The sequence below is a fragment of the Ambystoma mexicanum genome, chromosome 11, assembly GCF_040938575.1.
Source record: "Ambystoma mexicanum isolate Mex_15411 chromosome 11, UKY_AmexF1_1, whole genome shotgun sequence".
Lineage (NCBI taxonomy): Eukaryota > Metazoa > Chordata > Amphibia > Caudata > Ambystomatidae > Ambystoma > Ambystoma mexicanum.
Window position 1 is genome coordinate 643,129,987 of NC_090934.1, and position 25,846 is coordinate 643,155,832.

General features: G+C 42.6%; 1 protein-coding gene across 1 annotated transcript in view; it reads left to right on the forward strand.

The window, feature by feature from the left end:
- The window catches only part of ANO3 (anoctamin 3), a 2,087,603-nt gene that overhangs the window by 1,538,340 nt on the left and 523,417 nt on the right, over nt 1-25,846 (forward strand). Inside the window, exon 14 of the mRNA XM_069623502.1 lies at nt 14,616-14,698. Coding sequence (XP_069479603.1) covers nt 14,616-14,698 — 83 coding nt within the window. The remainder of the gene's footprint in view (nt 1-14,615; nt 14,699-25,846) is intronic.

The following is a 25,846-nucleotide window of genomic DNA, read 5'->3' on the forward strand; positions in this document are numbered from 1 at the left end:
CTAGCATATCATGGTCACTCCACTCGCTCGGACAAACTTTGAGTTGAAGACACATATGGGAGAGAGTTTCATCCACAAACAGATAGTCCAAAGTGGAACACTGATTACCCCTTACCCATGCAGTTTGACTTGCTATGTCAACTAATATGGAGTTATTCAACTGTTGCAACCCATGAGAGTCCAAGCTCTCAAGCCTTCTTTTACCAATGTTTCATTTTTAATGTCGATGGAGCTTTTCCCGCTTTCACACTACTATTACAGTTATAGAAACAGAATGAATTTGGGTCCCCACCAATGACTATCGAGGCATCTATCCAAGTGGAGGACAAATTGTCTATGAAGTCAGTCATTACGCTCAGAAGAGCCTCTAATTTGCATGCTAAACTATGCCCGTAAACCTGGCTAACCGAGGTCCCACAGGTTTAAGCACTTGATCATTTTGAATAGGATTTGAACACAGATTTAAAAAAGGTTTTCAACACTTGTTTTTCATTCTTAGTTTTCTTCAATTGTTTACATTTCTTTTTTTCCATGCATTTTACAGGCCGAGAGATCCCCAACCCTCATCATATCTTTGGTCGGCTCCACTAAGATCACATTTTTTGTTGTAGGGGTGGGGTTAGCATTTGTATTCATCATTTCTTTCAAAGTCAATACACCTTTCTCCACCTCCACAAATACATTGTTACTAGACATTTGACCATTTTCCGCTTTAATTGTACCTAAACTTTGCCCCATATTAAATCTAAGGAGGACGCATGTGCTTGAGAGTCACAGTGCAGATTCTCAAATAATGACAATGGAGAACTCAGCACCTAATTTAGTTTTAATAAAATAGGGTTTGTAGATCCAATCACCAATTTAACTATTTTCTTAATCCTTATGGCAAGTCGTTGGTGTTGCGCTGGAGCTGGGTTAGAGACATAAGAGGTAATGGATGAATTTGAGCCTGTGCCGGTGCTTCTGAATACTGGAGGAGTATTTTAAAAAAATGTCATCATCTATCTCCGACCCCTCTTCAGTCAGCTCTTCTAACACCTGTGGGGTACATTTACCAGCCCAGCAGAACTCCCCCACATCACCAAACTGCACTTCAACAGTTACCAGCAGAATGGCTGTGCTGGCTCTGATGAGCACTATTGCCTTGCATCAACGTAAACGTAGAACACTCCGAGAATCGCTGCAAGTTATTTTCTTCATTTGCATCAAAAAGAAGAATTCAAAAGCAGCCCAGTGCAGCACTGCTATGCTGCCAGCTTAAAAACTTCCAACTAAAGTAAAGGAAATGTTCTGCATTTAAAATGGCTTTGCACTGATGCCATTTCCATTATTTTTCAACGTGACAAAGTTGGTTCCAGGAAGACACATTCATGTCCATTTATCTTCAGGCTACACACCAGCAAAGGAGTGCAGTCCTCCCTGAAAGGCATTATGTGTCAAGGAACATCTTTGAAATAGCAGAGGAATGTACTCCAGGCCACACAGCACATGGTTTACTTTTCCAACAATCTAACACAGTCCAAACTCCTCACAAAAGCTCTCTCTGACCTTTTGCTTGATGTTAGTTTCAGAGAACCCTTGTGTTGGGCAGATTTCTGTGCATTAGAAATTGACTAGGGCTATAATAATGTTCAGAATATAGACGCGAGAAAGAACCACATTTGTAAAAGTGACCTCCAAGAATATTACCCCACATGTAAAATGGTGCTTTGCCAAGCAAGAAAATGACTTTAAAATAATGAAATGTTAAACTAAGCCCCTGTGCTTGCATAGAAATGTGATGGGGGTTTGCTATATATATATATATATATATATGTATATCTCCAAAGCAAAAACCGAACTGTAAAACAGCAGTTCACAGCGGCACTCCTCCATCTCTCTTTTCAAAAAAGGTACGCCGCGCAGTCATTCATTTGAAAAAACGTCCTTTATTCTTTTGGTGTGGACATTCAAGCACACCCGTGAAAAAACACAATAAGGCGTTTCACCCCAAACTGGGCTTCGTCGGATTGTAACTGACACCATGTTTGCAATGTATTTTATTTCATTTCCTCTTTAGCTTCAACCTCTTTCCTGTATTTTTTTAAAACAATAGACTTGTGCTTTAACCAATGTTGTTTGCCTTCTACTGGCGGACATATTTGGTGAGTGTATACTCACTAACTATTTCCTAAACATGATGAGAGATTATATATTTTAAAAAAAAGCAAAAATATATTTTTAAAAAAATATATATTTGTTTATTTGCAAAAAGTGCATATGCTTAGGAACGAGAGTGAAGAAAGGAGGCAACAGGGAAAGACAATTGATTTATTATGTGCAAAAATTGCTTGAATATAAAGTGCTAACATTTATCAATAAAACACACAATGGATGTGTATTTCCTTGCTTGAATTTTCATATATTGGATCTGGTGGTAATAAAGATCAAGTGATCTTAGATATTTGGCAAAGTGTGCTGTTTGATGGCTATTTTAATTATGACCTATACTAAGTAAGCTAAATTCATATGCAATTCAATATCAATACATTAAGAAATAAAGTGCCTGGTGCCATTGTGCAATATCAGCTTTACGGCGCAGTGCCTTCTTTTTTGATAAAGTGCCTAGTGCCTTTAAAAATTACAACAGTACAATCAGTTGCGCTCATGTATTGTTTGGTCACTTTTGATATTTGCCTTAATATTATCTATTTCCTTATTTAGATCCAATATAGACTATATAGCTATTTCATATAATAACTATGAATTAGGGCTAGCATGCGTATTTAGATTCTAATGTTTTGCTATGCTGTACATAATTTTGTTTGTCTTTCCATTTATTTTTGCTCAGTGATTCAATGATGAAACCAGCATGTTGTCAGTAAAAGATATATTAAAAAAGATGTGCTAAAAACCCGGATATCTAAATGTGCACATGTGAGAATGTGATTAAAACTGTATTAAACACAATTGAACAAACGTTAAAACTTTCACGCATAGAAAAAATCACACAAAGTTCTTATCTCATTTATGCTGGATCAATCATAACTTCTATTTTCTTTTTCCAACATCCAATTAGGAACTTTAGGATTTCTCTGAGACATTGTTTTAATTATATCATTCCCCAATGAATTTATATAATTCTTCGTCTTTGTTGTGTCCCCCAGGGGACTTGGTGTTATAGTCAATTATATATCGACTTTCCAGTTGACACAATTTGCGCTCTCTGTTTCCTCCCCTTGCATGTCGCTGTACATGGTCTATGCCGAAGAACTTGAGGGACTGAATGTCTCCTCCATGTATGTCAGAGAAATGTTTTGCTAAAGGATAGGTTGGATCCAAGTTCTTAATTGCTCTAAGATGCTGCAAGATTCTGATCTTAACTTCCAACTTTGTGCTTCCGATATACCAGAGATTGCAGCTGCAGGTGATTACATAGATTACAAATTTCGTACTGCAGCATATAGTTTTCATGACTTTAACATGTTGCCCTGTTCGTGGGTTATTATATTGTTTTGTATTTTGTCCAAATTTGCATGCTTTATATTTAATGCATCTCTGAAATCCTACTGGTTTTTCTTGAAGCCAATTTTCTTTTGGTTTGGATTGAAACATACTAGGAGAGATTTTGCATTGTAGGGACTTGGCTTTCCTAAACGTAACACTTGGATTAACGTTAATCACTGAGCTGATGTCTTTGTCTTTCCTCAGGATATACCAGTGTTTAGCCAATATTTTCTTGATCTCCTTGGCCACGTTGTTAAAAGTTGTAATGAATCTGATAATTTGTTCTTTACTAGTATGTTTCACCTTTGTTTCCGCATTTTTCGTTGTTATTTTGGTTAGAAGGTCTTGCCTGGTCTGTTTGTTGCACTCATTGTAAACTCGGTTGATGAAAGATCTTTTATAACCTCGAGCTTGAAATCTACTTGCTGTCATTTTGGCATTTTGTATAAAAGGTGGAGTCTCGCTACAATTTATTTTCATATGAACGAACTCTCCATATGGTATACTGTTCTTTAAAGTCGTTGGATGGGCACTTTTTGCATGTAGAACTGTGTTTGTACTTGTTGGTTTCCTGTATACATTGGTTGTTATTTTGTTATCTGCAATTTTCACCATGATGTCCAGAAAAATTACTTCAATTTAACTGTGATGTTCTGTAAATTTTAGACTTCCACTGCAAGTATTGATGATTTGGGAGAAGTCTTTCCACTCTGTCTCTAAACCTTCCCATAAGATGAATAAATCGTCAATATATATCGACGCCAAAGGATAACTTTGTTGGTATACATTTCCATTATCTCTTCAGCAAATAGCTTCTCCTCCCATGCTCCCATGAATAGATTTGTGAATGTGGGAGCTACCGCTGTGCCCATCGCTGTGCCACATATCTGGGTGTAGCATTGCCCATCAAACATGAAAGAATTGTGTGTTAGACAGAATGTTAACATTTCAAGTAGCATTAGAGAATGTTCTCTATAGCTTAGAGATCTTGTAGATAAGAATCTTTTTTGTGGCTTCCATTCCTTCATCATGTCCAATACATGTATATAATGAAACAACATCTAATGTAATCAGTAGATAGCTGGATTTCCATGGTATTTGATCTATCTGCATCAAAAAGTCTGTTGTGTCTCTTGTATACTGTAACGCTCACCTGGCTCCCACGGAGGCGCTGGTGTGGTCTGGGTTGCTGTGGCCTCTTCAAGCGTGATGCGCAGAATTCGGACCACCGATTGAACAGGACCCCCAAATCCTGCTTGTCTGGCCCGTAGGAATATCCTTCTGCAGATGAGAAAGGGGATTAACTGTCTGCTGAATAATGTGCTTGCTCCCCCCTTTGCCCCTTCGTTCTCCTCTGACTTCCTCCAAAACCCCCGGTTTAAGCTCACCTTATGGTTTGGAAGGATGAACTCTCCATCCTGCTTCTGATGCAGGGGCTCGCGTTCATCCAGTTACTTCACTGGTTTTCTGAATGGCGCTGGCAAATCCACTTGACTTTACTGAGCGATACGCCGTAAGTAGGAAGATGCAAAAGTTCAAGTGTGAGCCTCCTTTTATGTTGTATTTTTCTGTCCTTTATTTCAGGTGCAGAACAAAGGCGATGCATTGAAGGGTTAAATTGCCGGGGTAAAATCCAGTGAGTCAGTGATGAGGGCGACCCCTCTAAATGTCTTTATAATTCCCCACTAATGTCTTTTGTCCTTTCCCCATTGGGGCCGGGGTGCGGTACCTGCCAGAGATGTGGCGCCGACCCGAGATGTGGAATGGCTCACCAAGAATAGCCGGTAAGTAATATGGCTGAAAATCCGGCTCTCCTCTTGTGTTCCCTGGCTCACCTTTTGTCTCTTCTTCTCTCCCTTAGGTGCGGTGCAGAGATGTGGCGACTGGCACTGAGAGCGGCGATGGAGCCGGGCGGCGTCTCGGTAACAGGTGAGTGAAGCGCGGCGCTGCAGCGAGCAACGCAGTGCTTTTAAATGGAAGTCTTCCTTCAGGAATGCTGGCGTGAAGATTCCGGATGCAGGTAAGAAGGTTGAAATAGTTCTTGTTTTTCACCTTTCTCTTCTCTTATTCCCTTACAGGTGTTCCAGGTTCGAGGCGGGCGTGGCTGGAGTCCAGGTGCAGGAGCAGACACGGTGAGCGTTCAGCTGCTGGGATGCAGAACAACGCGAAGCACGTGTGGCTGTCCGGGTGTGGCTTAAATAGCCTTGGAAGAAGTTCCAGGTGAGTATTCTTCCACAGCCCCACCCAAGTAACAAAATAGTTCCTTCAGAAAAATAGTCCCTCCTAAGCCTCATTTGGCTTGGTTGTTCATGCAGCATGGTCTGCATCAGGTGAGTGTGCAGCATGGTCTGCTTCAGGTAAGTGCACCAAACACTTCCCTTTATGAGCCTGGCGCCTATGGCGCCAGGACTGATGTCCAACATGAGCCTGTAGCCAACGGCGCCAGGACAGAGTCCAAAGAGCCCCTATAAAGGGCCGCTGGGCTTTTACCCAGGGGGCGTGATGCCTGCTCCCGGGGGTGCTGGGCCTGGCCTGGTGCTCCGGGGGTAGGCATCATGACATATACGATGATAAGGTCTCTACAAACTGAAACAAGAATCTGTCCAGGTATTTGGAAGTATTTTCCAAAAGGGAGACAATAGATGCAACTATTGGCCTGCCAGGTAGTCGGGTAGCAGATTTATGTCGTTTAGGAATGAAATGAATGATAGGTGTTGTTGGAAAATCCTTTGTTAAATATATTTTATCATTCCAAGAAATGAACCGTGCTTCAAACCAGTTGTTTAGTTTTTTGTCATATTCGATTTTATAATTCTTATATGATTCTTTTGAAAGTTTTTGATAGTTTTCATTGTTTCTTAATTGACATAGAGCTTCTCTGGTGTAGTCTTCTGAGTTTAGGACTACTACATTGCCTCGTTTGTCCGCTGTTCTTATTACTATGGAATCATCCATTTGTAAATTTCTTATGGCTTGTTCCCAATGGACTGCCATGGCACACAGGTGTGAATTCCTGGTGACACCTCCCCTCAACTCAAACTGAAGGACGTCAAGGGTGAATATATGGCAACACTGGGCTAAGCTGACCAGATCCTGACATTTGGCTGGGGATTGGAAGGAATGCCCATATTTGGAAAACAAAGCCAGCCCTTTTGGTTTCAGAGACTGTTCACATCATGTCATTTATTTCAGTAATCAAAAGACATATTATGTGAAATTATGACTGTTTAAATGTCATGTTTGCGCCATTAAAATGAGACGACGTGGGTTTTCCTAGCATGTTGGGGACGCAAACGCCAGGAAAATGTCATTTCTGGGGAAAACATACATGGTACAGCTTTGAAAATTAATGAAAATGTGTCCCTTGATACTATGTCAACATATATATAATTGTAGAATTTTAGGTGAAAAGTTTTCCATGGAAATGGTGAAAGATTGCCAGAATGACTAAACAGCATTGCACCATTTTGGGAGTTTGCATGGTATATATTTTGTAAAATATGGAATCTGCCTATGCGATTTTCAAAAGCGTAACAATTGTAAAAAGGTGTATTTTGTGTCATAACTGATTTTGGCAAAAGTAACTGTGGGATTGCCATGTACACCATAAAGCACACACCATAAAACGGGTGTCATATCCCTGAGTCCAACCGGCTGACAGGGAGGCAATGACATCCACAGCTGACCTATCCGATTTTAAGAGGTGGGTCCAGCTTGAGTGTGCCCCCATAGTAAAATCCTCTGAGGTCATGCTCCTTATATAAGGGGGAGACATAGGGAGCTCTGTACTCTCTTCTGACTTTTCCAGCTCCCGCGCATCCAGAGATCCAGACATTCCATATTCACCCTGCAAGATTCCAGATTCCAGAAGCCAGGCCAGAGCTAGCTGACTCTACCCAGGCTGAACCTCTGTTCCAGAATTAAAACCCTATTACAATCCCAATAATTCAGGGAGAAAGGGGGAAAAGCTGTGGTACACTTTTTGGGAGTATCCTGTGACCAGACCGGCTTTTGAGCTGCTACCTGCTTGCCCAGATGATGCACCTTGCTATCCAGGAGAGCCCGCCGCTGCACAGTGACCAGATCTTACCTCGTTGTCCAGAAACCTGGTCCGCTGTCCAAGCTACCCCATTCAAGTTCTTGTTGTGAGTAGTTCCCTTTCCCAGTAACCATAAACTGCATCCCTTGAATTGTTACTGTGTATTAGGTACAATCCCATAGAGATCCTATAACTTCCCTAGCAAAATCAGAATCCTCTGTGCACCCTGTCCTTAGGAAAATCTTTAGTGATCTCCATGTGTTAGCGCTGTTCCTTCTCAATCATTTCAGTCTGTTTTATATGTCCTTAGCACTATTTGGAATACATTAATTAAATTCCCATCTAACGAAACACACAGCGTGAAGGGGTTGCAGTTACAAAGTAACCTGTTTTGCGTATGGCGTTCCTCTTTTCTAGCCACTAAAATATAGTCTCAGTAAACCTTTTCATTTCCTTTTCAAACCGATTTTCCCTGTGCAACTGCTTTCATTTTAAAAAACGATCTTTCCTTCCCCTTTAAGAATACCATCCTGTCATCCATTTAGAGTTACTCTTTCACTTTCATATCCTACTTGTGAGGTGTCTGCGTACCTTAGCATCAAAACCACATTACGATTTTGCCTGTTTCGCCCAAATTCCAAACCGTTTTGCTATTTTAAACTTTGAAGAGAATCAAATGCAAGATCTTTTCCTTCCAAAGTTGATTCTCTGAACTGTACGCCTATTGCTAGTACATTGCCTTCTAGTTTGCTGGTTTTCTGACTTCTTTGATACTGCCTTACTCATTTTTGCCTTATTCATTCAACCACACATGTTAAACAAGTATTTAGTAATTCTGAGTGCTATTTTCTTCAATTTCAAGGGTTTTCAATCTGATTTTGCCTCCCATTCAGAGGTGGAAGGTCGGATTTTCATTCTGTTTGTTGCCTAGTATACCTGACTCCTTGCTACTCCTTTCTTCCCACACAAAATTTGGTTAACAGGGGTTTGAGGGAGTGTTGCAGGGGGACATATTAACTGTGGTGCGATCGGAAAATACCACCTGAAAAGTAATCTTGCCTTAATCCATTGTGCACTGTATATCTTATGTAACCAGGTCAAGCTAAGTGTATTCTATCAATTTACAGTGTGAATATCACCACACTGGTGATTTCTGCCCTATATTAAATGTGTGTGATTTTCATTGGAATGTAAAAATAAATAAATATTGTACACACACCGGCCTGGTTCATGGTCCATTGCGACCCGTGGTGTTTGTAAAGGGGGGTGTGAGACGGGTTGGGTGACTTCTCAGACTGAATTTGTTATAAATAAAATCAAAGTGTTTTGTGTGCTGCATCCCGGCCAGTAGAAAGAGTCCTGGTCTGGAGTGTACCGTGCCTTTAAAATCTTTAACACACCATAACTTCCCTATCCATTGTTAGAAGTGATTGTAAAGAAGGAATACAACTAGTGGGGTTCAATTGGGGTCATACTCCTGAAGTGTACGGTTGTTGTGAGTCTAAATTAGTATTATTATTATAACAGCTGATTGATACACAGGCAGAATAGAATGGGCGCGAAAAACAATGGGGGTCATTTTGAGTTTGGAGGAGCCATGGTGCTGTTAGCACCATGGCTGCCTCCAAACTTGGGTCTGGGTCTGGGTAGTCGGAATGGGGACTTACTGGGACATTCCGACCTACGCGGACCCGGTAAGTCCGCATTTCGAAAACGATTCCCCATTCCCATATGAGCCCCCATAGGGCTGCAAATTGCAGGCCTGTTATTAGCTCCATGTTCCCTTAACGGGTCCTGTTATGGGCGGCTGGTAAAACCAGCCGGTTCTAGTGGGACCCGCTAAGGGACCTTGGAATGCGGCGATAGGGGGTTAACGGCACCGGCATCCTTACCGGTGCCGTTAACCCCCTACCGCCATACTTGGAATGACCCCCAATGTCCAAACCAAGAATCCACAGGCCTCTGCAGAACTGCTGAACTACTCTGTTGACTTTGCCCATGACTTTATGTGCGCTTCACGCTGGGATGGGCTTATGAGCAGTAGAATGAGACCAATAACAGGCAGCGGAGCGCCTATTCCTTCGAGCACAAAAGCTCCCAGGATGCCATTATGTTGCATTGGCCTTTCCTCAGTCCCATTTCCTTTATTTGAAATGCAAATATATAGGCGCTGATTCACAGAGCTCTTTTGAGAGGGGTTTTGCCATTATAAAATGCTTCTGTGAATTTGGCCCATGGAGTCACCAGCCATTCAGTGTATAGTATGAGAGATGCGGCAGAACTCTCTCTCTTCATGCACTGCTACTCTCTCTCTCACTCTCTCTCTCTCTCCATGCGCTTTCATACTGTCTCTCTCCGCTCTATCACTTTCTCTGTCTGCACTGTCACTATTTCTGCTGTCACTCTCTTGCTACATGTACTGTGACTTTCTCTGTGTGATCTCTCTATGTGCTGTCACACACTCTCTCTCTGTGTGCTGTCACTCTCTCTATTTCTCAATCTGTTCTGCATCTCTGTCTCTCCTTGTGCTGTCACTCTTTCACCATGCACTATCACTCTCTCTCTTCACACTCTTCCTCCTTGCGCTCTTACTCTCCCTTCCACTCTGTCACCCTTAAAAATATCCCATCTTGAACCCTGATTCTATCTTCTCCAACTCTCCCCTTTGCTTGCATTCCTTATTTTTTCTTTCATCCTTCCTTTTACACCCTTGCTTTTTCTCTTACCCTCCCACAGTTTTCTCTTGCTCTTCGTCAATGGCACTTCTCCTTCTCTTGCATACCAGTATCCATTCAATTTCCCACTTTTTACTGAGGCAGAGGTCCTAACGGCTATCTTAAAAAATAAATCATACTCGTCTCAGGATGCTATTCCCACCACTATTATGAAGAAGATCGCACCAGACCTACTAGCAGATATTACTTCGGCTATCAATGTCTCTTGCCAGTCAGGTCTGGTCCCTTTGGAGCTGAAATCTGAGAGGGTTATTCCCCTTCTTATGAAGCCCACACGTGATCCCACGGTCCCCACCAATTTCCGCCCTATCTCTCTGCTCCCTTTCCTCTCCAAACTTTTGAAATCTCTTATCACTCCCCTCCTGTCCTCTTTTCTGGAATCTTCTAAAATCTTTAACCCTGCTCAGGTTGGCTTTATGCCAGGGAGAGGTACTGAAAGTTTGCTGGTGTCTGTACAAGACGACATGTCCAGGTTAGTTGATGCGGGTGGAATTGAGGCTTTGATTTTGTTGGATCTGTCAGCCCGTTTGACACGGTTGATCACCCCATTCTGCTTTCACGCTTGGCTCAGATCGGGATATCTGGCCAGGTCCTTGTGTGGTTCACTTCTTTTCTCTCAGACCGTACACAAACCCTTGCTATGCCCCCCTTTCTTTCTTCCTCATGCCCCCTCACCTGCCGTGTCCCACAGGGATCCTCACTTTCCCCAATTTTGTTCAATATCTATATATGGGTGCTGGTCTGCCTCATCGGCTTAAACGGCTACTCTTATGCTTACGACACCCAAATCCTGATCCGATTAGATCAAGCTCAGGCTGAGGTGTCGTTTTGCCTTCATGACAGAGCCGTCGGTGACTGGATGGACCAGAATTGGCTCAAACTTAATGGTGATAAAACTGAGGTATTGGTGGTGGGTTGTCCTCCGGACTCCTCACTGTGGACCTCAGCTTTCTGGCCCACCTCTCTGGGTCCTCTTCCCAGCCAGTCAGTAAAGTGGAAAACGTGGGCTGCATTCTCTATGCCTCCCTTTCTATATCCAACCAAGTGACTGCTGTGTGCCAAGCTGCCCACCATCAGATCAGGGTCCTTAAGAGGGTTTTACCCATGATAACAGAAGCCATTCGCCCTCCCGTGGCGGCTGCACTAGTCCTCTCGCAATACGACTATTGCAACTCTTTATATCTGTCGCAGCCGATTGGCCTAATACAGTGGCTTCAGTGCATGCAGAATTTGGCAGCCAGGCTAGGTACTGGCACTCCTTATGGTGCCCACATCTCTCCATTACTTTGTTGACTGCACGCCAGCACATCCATTTTAAGTCACTGTGTATTGTCCACCGGGCGGTCAACGGCCAAGGGGCTGAGTTTCTACAATCACAATTCACTCGTTATACCCATGAATGTGATTTATGCTCCTCTACCACTAATCTCCTTGCTGTTTCAAGGTTCAACCTTGAAAGGTTCGGCGGTAGAGCTTTCTCTATCGCTGCGGCTAGACTCTGGAACAATCTTCCACTGGCACTAAGAAGTGCTTCCAACCATCTTGGTTTCTTAAGACCATTTTGTTCTAGCTCTCCATTCTCTCTGGCCCTCCCCTTTGTGAGCAGCTCTCCTCTCTAGCACCATGATGCCTTTGGGCGACCGCACACTCTACAAGTTTAAATAACATAACATAACATGGTGCCTATAAATTCTAAATGCAAGGAACAGCAGCAAAAGACACAACTGTTGGCTTTGCCAATGTGTGTTTCCTTTGAAAGGTGACTGTGCAGTGATTTTGTGAAGTACTTCTGCTAAACTTCTCCAATGCTGCAATCTTAAATGTTCATCTAACAAAATTATCCTCCTCCAACATTTAAACTGTATTTGCTACCCTTCTCTTTGGAACCATTATCCCTTCTATCTCCGAAGGGCATTCCACCACATCGTTCACAATCAACTCTTTGATATGCAGATTGATTCTGCCAACCAACAACATGTTTTGTTATGTTATTCTTCGCATTTTGGAGCCCTTTTAGAATTATTTTCAGGTAAAGTGCTTTACATTTTGTTATTTAACTCACAAGTCAATCATCACTTCGGCTTTTTGTAATTATACATACATTGGTATTCTTTTTTGGGTTTATCAGGCGGTATGTGATGTACCCAGAGCCTGTCATGTGGACATGCTCATTCATCATGCAGTACACATTGCATGACTTGTCAAATTTATTTTGAGACAGTCATCAAAACCATGCAGAATTTGTAATACATTCTCCTTATTACATTATAGCAAACATTAGTCGTGTTTGCGCTCTGGCATCTGTGAGTACATTTGTCCTGCATACCTTTTGTGAATCACTCTCACCTTACAAATACACAAACTGTAATTTTCTGGAAGAACAAATGCATTTGCACTCAAAGAAAAGCTTTATATCCCGGGTGCTACTTGCACCCTAAATGAGCTAATATGTTATCTTTGAAACCTCTTCTGTAATTAAGGGTGTCCTCTTCCGGCTGCTTTCATTTTCGTTTTTATTGTTCTGCTTGAGGCAATGTAAGAGGTCTAGAATACAAGTAGAATTGCCAAAAACTGTACATTTGAGTTTTGAATATAAGGTGGCAATAAAGAGCCCTGTTTAAGGCCAAACTCTTTCATTGGAGTACAGTAAGAGGGACATGACATGCGAGGACGGACATGCAACCCATGGGTGTTGTTTGGTTGTTTACCCATCCATTGTCTGCCCATGGCAATGCACATCTCTATGGCATTCCCACCCACTACATACCCCACCATGCCCCAAACACAAACTAACTACTAAGTACTAAGTACTGCTGTGAATCTCCTGCTGTTAAAATAGAAATATATTAACCAAAATTATATTAAACTGCCTTATTTATATCTGTTCCTTACGCTGAAGTCCTGTTAGCAGCAATTATTGACAAGTCCAATAGCTGTGCCTTGTGCACAGGGACATCATTTCACCAAAATGTCATGGGTAGCGGAAGTGACATAACATGGCCCTCGACCTCTGATGACATCACAGGAAGTGATGTCATTTGACCCTGCCCCAAAGTGACATCACAGGAAGCGATGGAACACAACCGTTTACCCCTTGACAAAACAGTGGCATCACATAGCATTGTTTCGAAGTACACTATGTAAAATATGGTTATAATATCACTGTACCGTGATATATATGTCATACAAGAATGGATCACCATATGTATCAGCAGAAGAAAACATGCTATAGCTGCAACTTGCGCAAAGCAAAATACATGGTCCGAAATGGATGCGTATTCTACTCTAAATACTTTTTGGAAGATTTTGTCTGCATTGTGAATTAGAGGTGTTTAAGAACAGACTAAATCAGTGACTCACCCCCTGAAGTGTGCCTGAAATAAAACTATAATGAGTCTAGCAATTATTTTATAGAATTTCAGAAAGACAAATTATTTGTTATTCCTATTCGTACTTATTTAAGTTCACTGCTCAGAGTGTTAAACTAGTGGAACCCCCTGTTTAAGCAGCCTGAACAAGAATGCCAGCCACTCTAGAAACAAAGATGCACATGGCATTGGCCACAGCCCAGGAGCTTCAATTTGTACAACAGAAAACAAGATTCTTTAAAAATGTTCTAGGGGTAGCAAGGGAGACAACGGGGGTAGCATGGGGAAACCTCAGGGGTCGCAAGTGCGACCACTGGTGACCCATAAATGACATCCCTGCTTGTGCATATGCATACATTAAATTAAGTACTCATGTTACCTGCTCCTTTAATGGGCACCTTGCCATTCTCATTTAACCGTTGTGCTAGACATTTGTTCCATGTCACAAAACTAAGTGAGATCAAACACGGGGCAGATTCGAATGATTAACTCCACACTGCTTTAAAAGGGACACATTACAGTCGAAAACCAAACAACCCCCCTTAGGGCCCAGAATGTACACAAAATAACTCGCTCTCTGCCCAGATAGTTGCTCACCAAAATAATGTTAAATCCTGGGGTGTTTGCATCTCTCTGTGAGGTTGACAAGTGTTCAAAGTAAAGGTGTGTCAGTTATTGTTAACCAGTTTCCAGCTTTCGCCATCTGATGGTCAGGTAGTAACATTTCGGCAGTGGATGGTAAATGCATCTCCTGTGCCTACCCAGAAGCCAAAACTGTTGGGATTGCCAATGCTTGTTTGTAACGCAGTTAATGGAGGGCTATACCTGAGGTCATAGCATGCAGGAAACCATGTTATGCGTTTATGTGATGTGTTGATGAATGGACAATTGAGAGCGGGAATCTCAAAGCTATATAATTGATTAACGATTTCAAATCATACAACTTAATTTAACATTAATAACTAAAGTCCACATTTTCCATTGCAGCTACAGTCTTCCTTGAGTTCTGGAAAAGGAGGAGAGCAGTACTTACCTATGATTGGGACCTGATAGATTGGGAGGACGAAGAGGTAACGTGGTAAACACAACAGACACCTCTTCCGTGTATGCTATCAAATCATTCTCAGATGTGTGTTACAAGAACAGGCACCTTTGTAATCTTAATTGCAATCACCATGAGACTTCTTAATTACTATGTTATAACTATTTAAGTGCATGACCTTTTTTGTTTTTGTTTGAGGAAACATGACACATGCATTGTACAGTTCATTGTGTCTTCATGTTTATGTAGTCTGCATAGCATGCACAACAGCCAGACTATTGGAATGAAGTTTAAAACTTCAACAGAAAAATAACTTTACAAATGAATACGTTAAAAGCGAGTTATTGAACTCCAATACGCATGGGGCTACACCCTAGTGGGGGCTTTTGGCAGATCACACAAAGGAAATGTGTTCCCTAAGTATCTTTCAAAACAAAAAAGCTGCATTTCATTACACATTTTTGGAAAGTCTTATGCAGAACCAGTGTGTAACCAGACGCATGGGGCACATTACTGCTCCTTCTGTTAATAGTGCACACCACCCCCTGCCAATAAGTGTCAGGCGTGTCACGCAACAGCATTCATTCCTGTGTTGACCATCTCCTAATGCAGAGTAGAAATAACATGAACTCTGAATTCTCTTTACCCATGTGGCTGGAAACCTCTATGAATTGGATGGACGAATGTCATTTGCTATTCACCATGGTTCCACATCTGACAATGCAGCATAGAAGGATGCTGCGAAGGACTGCTGGCAACTCACAGCTAGTGAGCAAGGAGGGCTTTGCTTTTCCTCTGTAGCACTCAGCAAGTCCGCCTAATGCACCCACTGAATCCTTCACTGAAAAAGGCCTCAAGCCTTAATAGTCCACCATTTGACTCAGGTTTCATTGTGTGAAGTCGCCCACCCTTCACTTCCTCTGCACTTAAATGAATACAATGCCTGTCATGTCTGATATTGTTTGACTGGAGCTTTGCATTTTGTTATGGTAACTTGTCAGCATTGCTCAAATAAAACTGTTTTATCTTTAGAATACAACTAGCATTATATACACCCTCAAGTGAACAAAAAAAAGAAAACTGTATTTTCCCCATTGCAAGGATGGGTAACTTGCCACCCAAAACAAACCCATCTGAAGCACCACTATGATCACGTGTTCAGACCGCAAACACTTCGCAAACCCCACACTTTAAGTGTTGCAATTTAAAGCAAAAGTGTGATTGTGGTATTCCGACATGACACAGTGTCCCAATGACACTTTATATAATCGATCGTGGATTCCATAATGCTGTGTTCTGTGATTAAACGTGTTTGGCATTGGCCTCACCGTGATCTAAAGGATCTGGTTAGTTCTAATGAGATAGCAGAACGTGCACTGTGCTAAGGTCCCAGTGTGATATATGTCCGTATTCTGTGCAAGGGCAAAATGCACAAACATGATAAACTGCACCCCAGGCATTCATGTTTTGAAACCTAAGTAAAATGTTTAATGGGTTAAAGAAAGATGTGCTGCACTTAACCGACTCCGTGTTTCACAACAGTTTAAACCAATTGTAATATACATGCAAAAGTAAAAGAGAAGATGGGAGGAGCTCAATACTGCACAAGAACATGTATTTGTATTTGCTGGACTGTATTCACAAATGCATAGAACTCGTATTTCACTAATACACCATGGAACAATTCCACTTATGAAAAGAACCAATATATGTGATCAGAGCAAAAACGTAGACGAGAAAGAACATATTGTATGAGAGCCATTTCTGGCCAGCAAAAGTCTTGCAGAAATGTTAATGTGTGTAAGGCTTTGGAGGCTCAGAGGTTTCTTCTTTTAAATCCTCACTGGTTATTTCATGATTTTATGAGATTTAATAACACATCATGTCTTTGGGTTTGCACCCCTGCCTAGCATATGGTGATTGGCGCTATCGGCAACACCATTAACACTGTCGACTTCCTGCCAATGCGTTTACTTCATGTTTGCCTCATTTCACTTTCTCCAGATTGAAACTCCATTGAAACCCCCGCTACACACACCTCTGTGAGGAGACAGGCAGATTCTGCAGTGGGTGTATACATTACTAGGAACTTTTTAATATGGATTATAGGGTCTTGCCTTTTTGGGACATCCTCGTCAGCCAGTCCCCCTCACTTGTTTTTGATCTCCTTATTCCCTGTTTTCTCTCCCCCCTCTACCCTCGACCCCCACCTTTAGACACTTTACTCATTATGGTAAATCGTGTATGCCGCACTGTTTCATATTAACAAGGTAGCCTGGTGTCTCCGAAAACTTGTATACTTCCACACATCCGAATGGTTTCCTTGGTCAAAACTTAATATCAGTACATACCTATCAGCAGGTACATGTTCTGTCCTCTGTTTGTCACTGGTTGGAGTTATTTTCCAACTCCCATCACCATCCGGTTATTGCACGGCACCTGCTTACTTGACAACCCAGAGTAACGAATACTTAGTATGTAGGGGTGTCTGATGCCAACTCCACGCCCTCGATGAATAAATATAGACATACGAATCAAATACATATTTGCTGAACGACTTAAACAATTCACACGCTTCTCGCGTGGTTTTAGTATTCGAAGGCCCTAAATAAAACGTATTAAATAACCGTGTGCTGGTTTTGTGTCGACATGGAATCCCGATGATTTTCTTCGCATTGTGCACCCGGTCCACTGTGCAGACATCAAAGGTGGAGGAACAGAAGTGCATTGCCATATAATAATCGACATTGAAGACAACAAGATGTTTGTTCACAATCGAGTTTATTTCTGCCACAAAGATGCACTGTCCAGTAGCCACTAACACTGGGCACGTCCACATGCACTGCATGCCTGCTTGCAAACATGGTGTACGTAACAACTATGATGTGTTTTACTTCCCAGGGCTGAGAAAGTTCACTATGTTGTACCAGAGGCAGAAGATTGGACGATACTTTTTAAAAAGAAATCCGCAAATGTGCCAGGTGCAGAGGCATTCAGCAGGATGTGTAAAGGGGTGGAGGAGGGGGCGGGGGGTGATGGGCTCGGTGAAGTGTAGGCCCGGCTAATTGAGTGTTTACCTTTCAGTTGGAAGATTTCTACAGATGCAATTAACCATCAAGATTGGGATCTCTTTACCTGTGCCTTGTTCAGCCACGTCGTCGTTTGGTCAGAAGATGGTCCAGCACTGCCATCAGTGTTGCTGTGTGATGCAACGACACTGCAGCAGTGTGGCCCTGGTGTTGTGGATAACATCGGCACTATCTTCAAGGAGAAAAGCAGGAAAAGTGGTTAGGAAATCCTGCTCTTCTTCGGCAAGAGGTTGGCGTGTTCTGCTGGGTGCTGAGAAAGTGGTTGAGAATCGTAGTTCTCCTCAGAAGCAGCTGCTGCATCTAGAGCCCATGAGAATCTTCAAACAATAAAGCCGTTTGAGAATCTCTCTGGTTGCCAAAAGCGCGAGGAGGAGGATTTTTTAAAACGTTTTATGAAATATGAAATCGGAGAGAAACGAACTGGATCATGATGCCATAGCCTTTTCTTGTCTGGAGGAAGATGAGCTGTCACTGGCAGATATTAGGCGTTCACTTCCACGTAGCAAAGGGTTGAAGTATGAAACCGTTGGTGAAGCTGTGGAATATTGTGTCTGTTTTCATCTTCAGCAGAAGGCAACTTCCTGGTAGATAGCGAGGAAGAGCTAGATGCTGTCTTTCCTGCTGCACCTCATTTGCAACCACAGAGAACGTGCAACATCCATTGTATAGGTTCTTTCAGATTGCTGAGCTAGACAGCGCAGAGAAGGAGCCAGATTTAGTGGCTGACAGGGACGTCATTTCACAAAAATGCCAGGGCTAGTGGAAGTGATATCATACGACCCTTGACCACTGATAACATCACAGGAAGTGTTGTAGTTTGATCCTGTCCAAAGTGACATCATGGGAAGCAATGGAACACGACCTTTCACCCCTTGACAAATCAGGAAGTTCCATCACATAGGTTCCCAAGTACACCACGAAAGAAAATGGTTACGATATCACAGTAATGTGATATACATTTCATCCATGAATTGATAACCATATGTATCATTAATACTAGTGTGCATAGGCTCATGTTACTGTGAATGCAAGCAGACATCCAAGGCCAAATTATATGTTATATCCGTCAGCGCTTTAAATAAAACAAATATAAATACAATATCACCCAACCTGTGTTGGTACTTATTTATCGACCTCAGAAGAATGAAAGGCTGAGTTGGCCTTGCTGGGATTTGAACCTGCGACCTGCAGATTACACACACATCACAGCCGGGAGCGCTCAACCCACTGAGCTACCTGACCATGGTATGGCTAAATTAATGGCTATAGTAAAATGAGCAATTTCGTGTCTGAATGTTCTCAAAGTCGGAAAGCAAATTACACTCTGTAGTGGATACCATTAAACTGGTAACTGAGATTCGACAGCAGGCCAGTTCATCTGCAGGTCTGGTGCAAAATTGACCACATGTCAAGCCTGCGTGGCTCTACTTTTCAGGCTTCATAGGTTGGAAAATGCATACCATTGGGTGGGTTCATAACTGTGTATTAAAGAATTTAGAGCAGCACAGGGAAAGCAGCACACTCACACAGCATCCCGTACTCTGGGCACTCGTTACCTCAAACATGCAAACAGTCTGAACAACAGCATGCCAAGGAGTTAGGGAAGCTATACACATTACAACAACGCATTAATTTTGGCACAATGACATCAAGGGCCACTTTATGTGCTATGGTAAAACATTTCTACACAGCACACAAGCTTTCAGGCACAAGGATTTTTTCAAGTGACCGAGGACACCGAGATGGAATGTCTTTTAATGTTAAATGTTAAAGATATTTGTACCGCGCACCGTCACTAACGGAGTTGGTCCCCAAGCGCTCTGGCGGATCTGCAAATGAGAAGGTGGGATCAGTTAGTAGGGTGAAGAGGGAGTAGGATAGTGAGAGGAGTGCTGTTCTGTTGGCAGCTTCAGCTCGGTATACACCATGTGCTGAGCTTTTGGTGTGAGTATCGGAGCGATGTCAGTCCTCGTGTGCAGTTGGTGCGGTTTATGTGTTGTGCTTGTGGTGCGAGAGGTGGTTGTGTTCGTTTTTGAGTGAGATAAGCATGTAGAGAGTTTTGAGCTTTTTTTTTTGGTTAGTGGGTTATATGCTTTGCAGCTAATCACAGTATTCCTGGATTTCGGAAATCCTGCCTGGTTCGAAAACAACTAGACTTGAGAGTCCTGTATAATGTGGGAGAGGCCCACATAATTGAGTATAGCACCTTTGCTGGATTTGAGAAACAATTGAATATTTCAGTACAGTCCTCAAACACAGCTAGAATCGAGAGTCCCGCAAAGGGAGGGAGAGTCCTACGTCGACAAAAACATCAGTTTTGGCACGACACATTCCCTGTTTTTTTCTAATGAACTATGTATAGTGAGGTTGAAGTCTCTATTCTCCTCCTTGGGTCTGGGAGCAGGGGTATTGGTCTCCTCTTACCCTACCATCTATGTGAATATGTCTGCTTGAACTTTTGGTGTGGTACGGGGGAGCCGGGATGCTGTGGATGAGTCATCTAAGTGATTTTGTCTTGGTCTGTCTGTGTGTTCAGTCTATAGTGTCCTTCTATTGTGGCTATCTCTCAAGATGTTCCCACACAGTCTTCAGAAAAGCAATAAAAACCCGGCTGTTCGTGTAATCTGCCACAATAGCTGGATGACAACCTGTAATGCACATAACACTGGCTGTAAGCAATGTATAACATATGTATCACCCCACCTATTGTAACTAAGTCAAATTCTTGAAACAGCGCCGCGATGCCTCCGGGCGGCCAGGCGCTTTACAAATATATAAATAAATAAATACATGTCTCATGGTATGTCATAGGGTGCGTTCCTTGGATGTTGTTCCGTTTGAAGATCTTAACAGAGACAATGGCAGAAAAAGAAATGCTATAACTGCAACTTGAGAAAAGCAAAATACATCGTTTGAAATGGATGCTTATTCTACTCTAAATGCCTTTTGGAAGTTTTTATTTGCATTGTGAATTTGAGGTGTTTAAGAACAGACTAAATCAGTGACTCACCCTCTGAAATGTGCCTGAAATAGACCTTTAAAGACTCTAGGAATTATTGTATAGAATTCCAGAAAGACAAATTATTTGTTATTCCTATTCTTATTTAGGGACACTGCTCAAAGTGTTGTGCTTGTGGAACCTCCTGTTTTTTTAAGAGGCCTGAACAAGAAAGCCAGCCACTCCAGAAGCAAAGGGCCACATGGCACTGGCCACAGAACAGGAGCTTCGCTTCTGTATCTGAAAAACAAAGTACACACATACATATATATATATATATATATATATATATATATATATATATATATATATATATATATTTTAGTGATATTAGTGGTAGCAAGGGAGACCAAAGGGGTCGCAGTTGTGACCTGTGTTGACCACCAAATTATATCCATGGTGGCTGAGCCAATTCATGAGTGATGATCTTACCACTTTCTCTACCTATCATTGTGGGGAGGAGGTCAAAGATATTTACCTTGTCCTGTAGAACCAAACTGAGCAGGTTTCTAAGGGCTCTCAAAGTGAATGTAGAAATACTACAGAGAGATAGGATGTTGCTGCTATATTTACCCAATCGAAATGCAGCATTCTGCTGACATTTCAAAGAGGAGTTAGGTATAAAGACGGTGTTAATGTCCTTTTTAGTTTGGGCTATATGGTGTTGCTTGTGACACCTACAAGCCGAAACTATTGCAATATAGTACAAATAGGGTGAAATGGAATATGAGGAGGAACACACAGCTTCTAGGTGTAGTTTGGTAATTTGCCCACCCATTGACTGCCCATGGCCATGCTAATCTCTAAACAAAACAAAGAGTTGCTGGCTGGAAGGTTTAGAATGAATCTTAAACTTCTGGCAATTGCTTTGGACAACCACCCAGACCATCGTTCTTTGCCTGCTTAGCCACACCAGAAAGGGGAAAGACCATATGCAAATCAGGTTTGGCCCCACCCCCAAAAGGGGCAGTCCAGCCCAAACTGGTTGGCCACAGCCCTTCTGCACAAGATCACATGCTAATCTATATGGCCATTGTCACACAGTTCCTGCACGTCCCTGCCCAAAACCCCAATACCCCTATGGCTGTGCCTGGCAAGTGGCTTTCCCATTCCTACACAAAAGCCCAAACGGTTGGCTTTGACAATGCTTGTTGTGTTTTACAATTTACATGGGAAGGGTTGATGCCAGAAGTGATTAACACACCCAATGATCTTGCAGTAGTATCAACATTGCAAGCGATTTCATCAAAGGCTTTTTTTTTAGGAAGAAACAGAAAAGTGTGCAGGGACTAAGAGGGGGATGACCAAAGAACCTTGGCACATGATGTCTCTGTGTTGGATTATCATTCATCGTTGAAATAGGCTAGCCATGCATAGAAGTCAAAGGCATGTTCTCGCATCTGCTAGGAAACCCTGTTTTCCTTAGTATGATGTGCACAATGCATCCGAGGCAGGTGAGTGGTCTTTATTCACATTCATTAGGAGGCCAAGAGTAGATGTCATTATTGTGCAACCCATAGCTTTAAATAGGGAGTGAATAGGGATCGACAATGCTCCGCGCCTCTCTGGCACCATCTGGGTCTAAACATTAAAAACATAATAATGACAAGAATTGCTGGACACTTCTTGCCCCGTAATTCTGAAATTAAAACGTCAGCACACTGTATGCACAACTAACTTGTGGCATCGTGCTTCGTGCTTAGTGCAAAACAGACCGTGCCATAGTAGCTTTCAAGATTCATAAATCATAACGGCTCATGTAGGTGTTGTGCAGTCTAGAAGTGCTGATGCAGCAATTCGAAACATCCCTGGATCCAATGGATCCATTGTGCGGATATATCCAACCATGTAAATCTACCCAGAAATGCAGCTGAATCCAGCAGAATTGAGCCATTTCAACTTGTACCTACATCTGTCTCTCCTTCCGAGGAGAATGCATCAAGTGAACTGGTAACTGTATGCAGTTTAATGAGAAGAGGGATGTTCACTTTGTTTCAAAAGCATGATTAGCATTTGTGTTTCTTGTGTCTTCTTGAAGACATTGGAAATAATGAATTAAGCACCAGATTCACAGACTCCCAAGGAAGTGTTTGCAAAAGTACAATATTGAAGCAAGGAGTATTGCAAATTAGTTGTATTGCATATCACATTGACATATAACAAATTAATCACTCTTAGCGAGCTTCCGCTTACACAACAAATGTGTCCATGGCATACCTCATTTAGTAACATGTTTTTTTTCGGATATTCTACCCATCAAAAATGGAAAGTTGATCTTACCAGGTTCAACAATGATAGTGCCTTTTCTCATACAACTGATGCATATTGTAATCTGAACATTTAAAAAAGATCGTCTCTGATCTTTGCACTCTAGGTTTTGTGAAGACATTTTTAGAAAACTTGTATTTCTTAATAACAACTGCAATTGTTGTAAAGGTGTAACAATGGAAGCATTGCAAATGTGATTGTTCTGCGTGGGTAGCATTGTTGTATAACGTTGGGAGTGATTCTTGTCAAGTACATAGGCAGTTGGAAATTAATGTGTGGAAGGTTTCCAAAAGGTACATTATGTTTTGGAACGCCAAGAGACTTTTCTTCCATAGTCTAATCTGGCTGTCTAGCTGATTAACATCTCATTACAATCATGACAGTGAAAATGATTCAACAATAAACGTGGTGCCATGATGCAAGTCAACTGATTGATAATGAGTTAAGGAGGCACATTCCAAAGTGTTCGGGTATAGATAAGGAAGGAAAGAAAACGGATGCCTGCCAAGTTAAGTTGTATGTACTGTGACGCAGTAAGATCTTCCATGGCAATGAGTGAAGGGGCCAGGTGCCACCTTAAGCCAGTGGGTGTTTGGATGCAGGGGTTGTATGGCGAGAATCCTCTGAACACCTTGGCCTGGTTGTTAGCACTTGGCAGGAGACATAGAAACGTGCCTGCTTCTAACCCACCTTTGACCCATCAGGGCAAAAAAGCTCGGGAACCATTGAGTCAGAACATCAATGTACACTTCACACGAATAGTAGGGCTGCTCCTCACAAGTGATAAAGCATAAAGCGGAGCCAGGCAAGACCCAACTCCCTACTGGTGAGGTTGTTTTCGTTGCTTTAAGGCAGGGCCTGTCACTGTGATTGCAGGGGGCAGTGAGGCCAGCATAATGTTTAATGCTTCAACTGGTACAGAAGGAATACTTTCTCTGAAAGTCGGTGGCATTCCTCATGAAAGCAGCGATTCTGCATATGCAGTGTGTGAACCTGTGGCATTTCAAGCACATGTACAGTCAACATGGAAGTGGAGGTTCCATGGCAATTGTCCCTTAAAATTCCACCAAGTAAAAGTACTCTGCTCCACGCATGCACCCTACCAATGCTCAATACTCCATACTGAAAACTTAAACATCTGATATACAGCAAATTACTCACATGCTGAACCACAGATATAACATCAAAATAGTAGACCAGCTGTTTATAGTTTTGGGCCAAACCAAAATCCTGAGCTTTCCTCAGCCTCAGCTGAGGCCAGGGGTAGAAGCCAATCACAGCCCTCATTCCATTGATGTTCACAGGTGCAAACCCTAATGTTTTGGCCCAGACTAGTGGAGGAGGGAACCCCTTGTAAAATCAAATGGCTTCAGTTGCTAACTGTTAGTGGCAGGAGCAGAAGGCTAGAAGCATGCTATTTGTGAAAGCACCAAAGGCTTCAGGCTTTAGGGATTGGAAGGGTGGAAGATGTGGTGGCAGTGGAGAAATTAAGGAGGTGATTACAACCAGTGCAGAAGCTGGGGAGAATACGTGGTAGTAGTTGGATGGACCCATGAAGATGTTGTTACTTCCTTTCCCCATCAGGGAGTGGGGGAAGGAAGTGGTAGTATCAGGAGGAACCCAAGAGGAAGTTATTACACCAAGATTGGATGTATGTATGTGGTTGTCACAGGGGAGACCCAGGAGTAGGTGATTACAAGGAGGATGGGGTTGTTGGAGAACCCCAGACGAAGTGGTTACAACAGCATTAGAGGAAGAGGAGACAGAGGAGATGGTGGCAAGATAGAGCCAGAAGTACAACTTAGCACTAAAAGGGGATAGAACACTGCAGTTGTTGTTTGTGGTAGTAGGAGAAGACTATGAGGAAGAGATCAGATCTAAATTTAAGACTCGAGACAAGAAGGAGGTGGTAACACCAGGAACAGAGCAGAAACTGAAGTAGATGATGGCTGTGAGAGAAGTGTGACAAATCAAGGGAATTTGTCCCTTTTCCCCAAGGAGGATCCCGCCTTTATGAGGCTAGGGAGCTGAGCCCACTACGCAATAACCTCCCTAAGGCTAGAGGCAAGTGGGAGCTCACTGGAAGAGACTCCCCCTTATGGGACAATGACTCCCGCTCCTTTGAGGAACTCCCTAAACCATGGTACATGATGGCATAGATGGGACTATCTAATATCCAAAGTGGTGTCAAGTGCTGAGACTTCACTGAAGAGAAATATATGTGTAATGACATTACCAGGAAGAAAAAGAAAATGTCTCTTTAACTAAACATCTCCAATCAACTGGGATGAGGAGGTTGAAGGGACGGGGCTGGCCGAACGAGGCTGAGTGAGAGGAACATATAATCAGGCAGCAGCGGCCCCCTGAGAGCATAAGAGCTGGAGGAGGTGGAGCTGGAGAGAGCTACGAAGCCCGCAACGTTCAGAGGTGCTCTGAACACAGGAAAGAAATACTAGAAGATCAGCATGACATGTGCAGATAGCGAAAAGCTGGGGCAAGTGGAGCCCAAATTGGGATGGTGGCATGAACACGAGGATGTTTTGACGGGCAGGTTCCCCAGCTAACAGCGCCCACACTGTACCGTTGAGAAATTGCCAAATGCTCTGGTCTCCTGTTGAGAAACCGAGATACCAAGAGCTAATGAGAGAAACACAGGGAGAAGACAGTGGCAGAAGAGAGCCGACAGAGAAACCGAATGAAGAAGGAAGAAGATCGTACACCATTACAGGCTCTGTTGACTTTCCCCTGACAGAGCAAACGTAATGGGGAGAACGGGAGAACTGTGAGACCGAGCATGGCTCATAGTGCAAGCACAGAGACA